The sequence below is a fragment of the Amia ocellicauda genome, chromosome 10 (genome assembly GCF_036373705.1).
Source record: "Amia ocellicauda isolate fAmiCal2 chromosome 10, fAmiCal2.hap1, whole genome shotgun sequence".
Classification (NCBI taxonomy): domain Eukaryota; kingdom Metazoa; phylum Chordata; class Actinopteri; order Amiiformes; family Amiidae; genus Amia; species Amia ocellicauda.
In genome coordinates, this window is record NC_089859.1 from 30,311,115 (window position 1) to 30,319,655 (window position 8,541).

Sequence of the window (8,541 nt, forward strand, 5' to 3'; positions counted from 1 at the left end):
TGTATTTATTCATTTAATTGATGCTTATTAGTGGTTTTATTTTTCCACTTTTAACAGGTCTGTCTATTTTTATTCTGTCTTAATTGCAAGGCCTCTTAACCCTCAATCTAGTGGTTTCGATAAGCACCTTTTGTCAGTGGCTTTTGTGTGTGGTTTATTATGTGGGACCGTTTAAAATGCAAAAAACTCTGTAAAGTTATATTCCCCTAAACCTTTGCCAGCTTTTTGGCTAGGGATAGCCTATAAAACTAAAATGTTTGCCTAGAATAGCAGAACCAGGAATTATAAGGGTTTCCACAGTCAGCAGATTGGTGCCAGTGTCTGAGATAATCCAGGGCATTTTTTACAGCCGGGGAGAGAGAGAGCGAGAGAGAGATGGGTAGAATTAATTAATTATTAATTATTAATTCTCTTCAAAGACAGGTTTCACACATTAAACTGTTTATTTGTGCTGTTGTTTGTCGAACCCAACATGATCGTTGAATTCTCTGTGTAAAATGCAGCTTTACACATGGCAAAACAGTCATGATTTTGATTTTATAAATCTCACCTTCAATGCACTGGCATTTACAGTACTTTCTGAGCGAAAACTGTTTCCGGAGAAAGTACTGACTGAACAAGACTGGTTATTTCACAATCTTTTATATTTTTTTTATGAAGTGAATATATAGGTATATCTTTTTTCTGGCAAATGTTTGCTTGGGGAAAAAAATATAAGGAAGTTTGTGAGACAATCGGACGTACCGTACGGCACAGTGTAGTATGGCCGAAGATGATCTTCTCGATTTGAGTGTAAGGTTGTGTGTTTAAGAAAGGGTTCTGGATGTTCAGGTTTGATAGTGTCTTATAACTGTGTGTACTGTGTGCGATTTGTAACAGGTTGGCAAAGATGTACTGCAAATTGCACTTGCGGTATTGGTGGTAGACAACAAATATACAATAGAGTCCTGAGTTGAACAAAATTCTTTTGCAGGTTAACGTGGTTTATTTTACAGTGGAGTACGCTTAGCTTATTCTGACAATGTTTGTTTTAATGCACTACAAGTAGTGGAAGGTAAAATGAATTCAGTGCATACAAACTACTACTGTTTTGCTTTTTGTGGATTATACATTGAAAACTATATTATTATTATTATTATTATTATTATTATTATTATTATGTTAAGATTGTGTGTCTTCCATGATGATGATGGAGCTGTAAAATCCTGGATATGGAGATTTCTTGTAGTGGATGCCAGTGTAATAAAGGAGAAATTTGTGGAATGATTTCATTAGTGGTTTACACTTCAAACCCCAAACGTTTGTTACCAGCTGCTGTGTTGGAGGACTGCCGCAGGCCTCCGGTGCTCACTGTCTTGTGTCCCCCAGGTATTGCATTCCTGCTGAGGAGAAGACTAAACTTGACAAAGTGGTGCACACGCTGCTTCAGGCCAATGGGACTCCAGGGCTAGAGATGCTTGAAAAGAACATCATGGTGAGAACAAAACGCGCACGAGGACGGCCTCCATCACTGCACAGATTTGCCACACTGTCTTTTCTTTTTCTTTTTTTTCTTTTTATATTCACAACCCCCCGCCAAACCTACTCGATATAAATACTTGGAAATGAGTTATTATAAAAAAAAAAAAACACCTCATTATTTTAGTCCCACTTCATTCTCTCACGGCGTTTCTCTAGAGAAAATAGCGAGGTCTCTGCCGGGAGCGAAGACGGATTCACAACCTGCCAGTCGGTTTTAAAAAGGCTATCGTTAACAGCAAAACACCATTATGCCTCAGATATAAATACGTTCATTATCTGGGACATAACTGACAGTTCTCAAGACCCGGAAAAACACTTTCTGATTCACAATTATCATACCCCTTTGCGATGCTTGATTATTTTTTTTTCTTCCTGCCAAAAGCTTGTAGCATCTTCGCCCCATAGCTCCTCATACTGCTGCTTGCAGTGTTCGCTCTGTGTCTCTCCCTGTCTAATCTTATTTCAGTTATATTACTATTGAATGCGAGGTCCTTGGATGAATGTGCTTAGGAATACTGAGTCACTCTCCAATCGCATCAGTAAACCTATAATGTATCAGCATAAGCAAAATTGAATTAACTCGGCTTTTATTTTCTACGGCTGAAGGGAGCTAGATTAGTTGATTAATGGTAGTCCTGATTAAATTAATGCCCAGGAAAATCTGTTTTGTCCTCGGTAAAAGAGGATTAAAAGCCACCCAACAGCTATTGTTGTTGTATAACACACTTTACGAAAAACAGCACTTCAATACAGACCTAAACGACACAGCGTTTTGTCTTTGTTTATGGGAACCTGCATAGAGAGAGTGGTATATTCATCTGCTTTTCATGGAGGAAAACTCAATTTGCTGATATGTATTCATTGCAAAAATGTACTGTCTGTATAGTTTTTCTCTTTTTAAAATGATCATTTAGTAATATTTCCTAATTTGTAACTAGATTGCTCCCAGATAGGAAAGTTAAAAGATAGGACATAATGTATTGTATTATTATACAATGTTAATTAAAATAGTATTAGTTGTGTTTTAAGTTAAGTTAATGAACTGAAAACTGCAATATTTCCCGCTGTAACGTAGTGTAGTTAGTGTGCATATCAAATTCTCACAGCAGAGGAAAGCATCACTATATGACAGGGTGGCCTGTGAATTGGCCGTGACCTTGTTTTCTTCTGCCCCCTGTGACAGTTTCAGACCTTGTGCGTCCGTGGTACAGACTGACACGCTCCCTGTGGTTTTGCTTCCAGATCTCTCCGGAGGCGCTGGTTCGTGAGGGGATAAAGGTCCATCGCACCGTCCAGCAGAGCGGCCAGTTCATCGTCTGCTTCCCGGGGACCTTCGTGTCAAAAATATGCTGTGGCTACAGTGTTTCCGAAACCGTGCACTTTGCTACCACCCAGTGGATGAACCTAGGATACGAGGCTGCTAAGGTGAGCCAGAACTGGGCTGGGAGTTGAATTGGGCCGTGGGCGTCCAGCACATGCTCCCCATCCCTAGTTGGGGAAATGGTTTCCAGTCGATACATTCTTTTTATGCACTGCACAATTAAAGCTGCTGTTGATTCGAGGGGTGATGTCTGTCTTTTGTCTTTCGTTTCAGTTATTATTTAATGTCATCTTCCTGGGATGTTATTTAATTATATATTTCCACCGTGAATCTTCCCTCACCACGTGCCTCTCACTACTGAAACCTCTCCCCCTTTGGCAGCCCTTGATCGCTCAGTTTGACTTTTTCTCAAATCAAGAAAACCCAGTAACTGGCACCAGCGGGCCTCTTGCTCCGACTCGGCGCGTGTTAAATGAGCTGTGCGTCGGGCGATGGGGAACACCTGTTGCGTCTCAGCTTTCACTTTGGAGGCCTGTAAAATGCCAGCGGGAGGTGGAAGAGAAGTGAATAAGTGCTCGGGGGGGGAGAAAAAATCCAATGGGTTAATACAGTTCAGTTCAGGGCTGGTGCTCGCTCTTACAGTCCCAGCATTATAGTTTGGAGTTGGCAGGTCTGGTGTAGAATGTCGCCCGTGTGCCAGGTCATACAGAGCAGCCGTCCCGCTGTCTGTACCGAGAGGTGTATGCTTGTGATAGTTTCAGCAGTTTGATAGGAAACGTCTTGGTGTGCTTTACATAGTCTTTCGTTGTCTTTGCCTTGCAGGGTGTGTGACAGTTACTGACTTGTTGCAAAGACTTGTGCTCTGAGGCATGATGAATGTACCCACATTTCCCTATTCCTCTTTTTTTTGGCCCTCTGGGACTTCACTACGGAAGCATGTGCAATTTATTCACATAAGCAATGCATTAAATTAATCTTGAATAAATTTCGATTACAGTCTGCATCCCTAAATCAGGCCTGCAAAACACTCAGTGAGTTAAAGATCATACAGAATGTACTCTGCAGGACATTTGACAAGAAAACGAAAGCATGTAAACTATGAGGCGTCCGTGTTTAAGAAATCAATTTAGAAATAAACAAAATGGTCTGTTTGGCAAAATACATTATCCTTTGATTCCCAAGCTGGTTCTATTTAGACTTTTCTAAATAGGTTCCCCCTCTTATTTCTGCAGGATCTGAAATGCAGGCGTATAGCTAAACCCTTTTCCATGGAGAAGTTGTTATACCAGATTGCAACAGTGGAGTCCAAACGGGAGAATGGTCACAGTTTGAGTGCAGTCTCTTCACTTCTCAAAGATCTCAGGTATGTATCTTTATAGTGATCCAACTGGGATTCTTGGGCCAAACTGTAATATTAGGGTGTTGTGTACAGACCTCTTCAGTTTGAAAATAAACCCCCTTTTAATTGAGAAAATGCTAACGCAGCATCAGAATTTTGTATGTTTTTTTCAGAAACATTTTCAGTTACACCTTCCTCTGTCAAAACTTGCATTCTTTTTATGCAACTGGGTGTTTTAGTGGGTTATTGCTCTCTGTAAGAGGCACTGCGCTGTTAACTCCTGTCGTTTGATTTCCCATGTCACCTTGCAGGGATATGGAGTTGAGACAACGGCAGGAACTGTATGAGGCCGGGCTGCTGTCCTCGGCTCGCTACGGCACACACGACAACAACCAGACACCAGTCGAGGGCAAGAAGAAACATCGGAAGTGGCTGGCGCTGGAGACGTCGGAGAGAAGATGCCAGATATGCCAACACCTCTGTTACCTGTCCATGGTGAGCCACAGCACACAGCGGAAACGGACCTGTTTTCACCCTTGTCATATTCGGTTTTAGGAATAATGGTGTTTATTTGAAACAGGGATGATAAAACTATTACTTATTTATTATGTTTCGTTTCAAAAGAAACTGATGTATCCATTTTTCTTGTTTGCCTTCTGACATAGTTTATCTTGGTTGTGGGCAGGCTCCTTAAAATATTAGGTTACTACTATAAATATTTGAGCTATGACCCAGATGTCTGTCACACTTACAGGATAAAAGGCAAGAGAAAATGGCTTTTATGAAGAAAAAAGTATATTATCTTATTCGTTGCAGTTGATTTATCTGACATTTTGACCCTTCAGTTCCACAGTGACAAAGGGAGACCATCTTTCAGCTGTTGAAAAGTACATGTGTTTGAAGCTCTGAGGTTGGCTCTGGCTCATCACTGTGCTCTGTCCTTGCAGGTGGTTCAGGAGAACGAGAACGTGGTCTTCTGTCTGGAATGCGCTCTTCGCTACGTAGAGAAACACAAGTCCTGTCGTGGCCTCAAAATGATGTATCGCTATGATGAGGTAAGAGTCATTCTTGAATTTGGATAGTAAGGCATAGACCAAATCAACTTCTAAAAAAAAGTATTAGAAAGTGTCTTGTGGCTGTAAATAAAAGTTTGCAATTTGCGATTCACAAATAGGTAGGGCAAAATGTTGATGTGGTCTAGGCCTAAATCCCTAATTCAGATTCAGATTAAATACTTAACCTTCATTTCTGCTTGATTCTGGTTCAGCTTTGTGTGTAATTAACCTCAGCGAAACCATCTGGACTCTTGCATTTACAGAATGTTTTAATAAACATGTATTAATGACCTTGGATTTTTGCTAGTTTTGCAGTTGATGCAATTAAATTTTTTTAATAAACCTCTTAACTGTTGTTCTGCAAAAAAGTGTTTTGCTCGCTTGGCCAGCACATGTGGTTGGACTTTGGTTGTGACCTCAACGACTTCCCCTGATTTTTTTTAGGAAGTGTCACGCACAGGAAACATCACACATTGCTTTTTCATAGCAGACATTTGTGTTTTTTCTTCTGGTTGGTAGATGGTCGCTCAATTCCTTTCCTCACTGCTGTTAAACCTAGATGCTGTGGCTTTAATCTCATTTCCCATCAGCCACCGCCTTGTGCGCCGTTCCTCGCGGCACGCTTGTTCATTCTGAATGCTGACTCCTCTCCTCTTGGTAACACAGGAGCAGATCAACAGTTTGGTTAATCAGATCTGTGGGAAAGTGGCAGGGAAAACCGAGAACTGCAACGGCGTGAGCCTCAACAAGAGCCCGGCGAAGAGAGGGCCCAGGAAACGAGCCACGGTGGACGTCCCGCTGTCCCGTCTGTCCTCATCACACATGTCCAAAAGTGCTTCTAGTTCCTCATGAAGATGCCAATATTTTTTTTTTTTTTTTCCCACGTTTTGTCATTTTGTTTTCCCAACCATAGTATGGAGAACTTGCTGTAGAACGCAAGCTGTCTTTGCACTAGCTCTAAAGAGGATTTAATTCTGTTTTTAGAGAAGTATATTTGTTTTAGCATTAAATATAAAACCTACTGCGGTTCACCTTTTTCTTTTTTTTTTCCCCTTTGAATCGTAGTATCTCCACTGTTTCAAATGCATGTCAAAAAAGGGCTGACCTGTTTTTTTTTTTATTTTCTTTATTAAGATTTTTTTAAATATACTCTTTCTTCCCAATCAGCCCCTTCGACTGCATAAAGATTTAGTTTGGATTTTTTGTAACTGTGAAAAAAAAGGTCGGCTATTTTAAAGCAAAAACGAAAGGGCATAAAAAAAGTTTCATTAGTTTAAATTAAGGTCAGCGCTGTGTTTTTATTCTTTCAGTCATGCAAGCAGCTTTTTTGGTAGAGATCGTTGGAAGTAAAACTTGAAAGAAACTGCTTTGCTTGACTGAGTTTTATTTTGTTTTAATCATTTTTTGTTTTGTTTTTCCCCCCTGAGGGACTGGGAGGACGGCATCAGGGGAAAAGGCATAATTCCATGGCAGCTCCAAAATGTTTTTTTGTTTTGTTTGTTCGTTCAGGAAACAAGTGGCAGACAGATTATGAGGATCAGAGCATTATCGATTTAACATCACTATGCATCTGTGTAAAGAGAAATAAGACATAAGAAAGCTGCCTTCTTCAGGAGCCGTTACATGTGAAAACCGTGCCTGATTTTAGTAGGAAATACACGCAATTGTTTTGGTGCTGTTTATTTTTTATTTTTTATTTTTAAGTGCTCAATTTTGGCATTTACAACAGAACAAGAGGCTTCAATGCTTTTTGATTCTCGATGTGCAATCGTATTAACATTCCATTCTCCTATTCGTTTTGTTTCATCTGTATTAAACTCAGCATTAATTATTATTGTTGTTATTATTATTATTATTATTTCTTATGTTTTGATTTACATTTTGGTCTGATGTGACTTCACAAGTAGAGCCACTAGTAAAGGTTGTAAAATGTGAAAATGAAAAATCCAGTTTTCCTCTCACTTTTCTTTGTTTTCACTTTTCAGATGTATTACAAAAAAATTAAAGAAAAAAAAGAGAACCGAAAAAAAAACCACACGAAAGAAAAAAAAAATACAAAAAAAAAAAATTGTACATACGCCTGTAAATTTCTTTAAATACTTGAGCCTTTTTCGGGGGAGGGGAGGGTTGGGGTTGGGGAGGAAAAGCAGATGAAGAAAAGCCTTATATTTCAGTTTCTTCATCGGTTTGAGTTTGATGCTTACAGGGTTTCTCTTGTAACATTTATAAATAAGTGCTGCTTACATCACTGAATAAATATGGAGTAGCTGTCGCCCCTTAGTTTTGTTTTTTAGCTTTACTTTTTTAAGAAAAGGGAAAGATGTTCACAAAATGGTTTTTACATTTTCATTACTGAAAATTCAACAATGTAGTAGCTACTCATGTTGCACTGAGCTTGTCAGTGAGGACTGTCAAGAAATCCTATAATCCAGTTGTTGGTTGTCGTCCTTTACAGAAGACTGAACTGTTTTAGGAGTATTTAATGAAAACAAGTCGAGTGTTTTCAAAATGTGGTTGTCAAGTTTTTATGGCCTTACAATGTATTTTATGATTTTTTTTTTCTTTTTCTACAGTGAAACTATTGCTTACAGTCTGACATTTAATTTATTAGCGCTGCTCTTCAGCCTTTCCTTCCATGCGGAAAGATTCATGTTGGTTATTGCCAGTTTTTTACTTTTCAAGTTTGTACTTTTAAGGTTTAATAAAAACTTATGGACAATTCACTGTCAATTCTTTACAAACCATGTTTCTATCTTGCTTTGTGTGTGTGTGTGTGAGTGAAGAACATTTCTCTTCTCGATTAATAAGGCAGAGCTCATTATTTTTGCTGCCGGTCTGGTTTACAGTGTCATCCAGTGGAGGTAATAAATACTGCATTCTCTACCGCAAGACTTTTGTGTTGAGTGTATGAACTGGAAGTTTGAATCTTTCCTTTAATACTGGTTGCTGCTTCTTTTAAATCTCTCTGCAATATATTAGCACCAGTCATTTTCTAGTTTTTTTTCTCTAAACTTGAATTCTTATAACCTTGCCAGAACTATCACATCATATACAGATACATATTTTGCCAAAATGACTGTCCTTTTTAAATGTCTTTAGATGAAAATTGAGAAACAACTAACCACTAATAGTCCGCCCCTGCTGTGAAACATGAGTATAGTACTTGTGTGCTGATTAGGAACACATTGGCTTCGGACATCAAGTTCTAAACTTTCCCTCTTTAACTTTTACATGGCTACCTGCATTTCTGTATTTGTTTGTGATCTGTGTGCCATTAAGTTAAATGAGCTCACATGATATTCCTC

General features: G+C 39.1%; 1 protein-coding gene across 3 annotated transcripts in view; it reads left to right on the forward strand.

Annotated features, from left to right (window-relative positions):
- Positions 1–7,955, forward strand: part of LOC136760464 (protein Jumonji) — a 139,622-nt gene extending 131,667 nt beyond the window's left edge. For all 3 annotated transcript variants that reach the window (XM_066715873.1, XM_066715874.1, XM_066715875.1), the window contains 6 exons: positions 1,369–1,474; positions 2,764–2,946; positions 4,075–4,205; positions 4,493–4,676; positions 5,129–5,236; positions 5,903–7,955. In XM_066715873.1, coding sequence (XP_066571970.1) covers positions 1,369–1,474; positions 2,764–2,946; positions 4,075–4,205; positions 4,493–4,676; positions 5,129–5,236; positions 5,903–6,088 — 898 coding nt within the window. In that variant the 3' untranslated portion in view covers positions 6,089–7,955. The remainder of the gene's footprint in view (positions 1–1,368; positions 1,475–2,763; positions 2,947–4,074; positions 4,206–4,492; positions 4,677–5,128; positions 5,237–5,902) is intronic.
- The last annotated feature ends 586 nt before the right edge of the window (positions 7,956–8,541 follow it).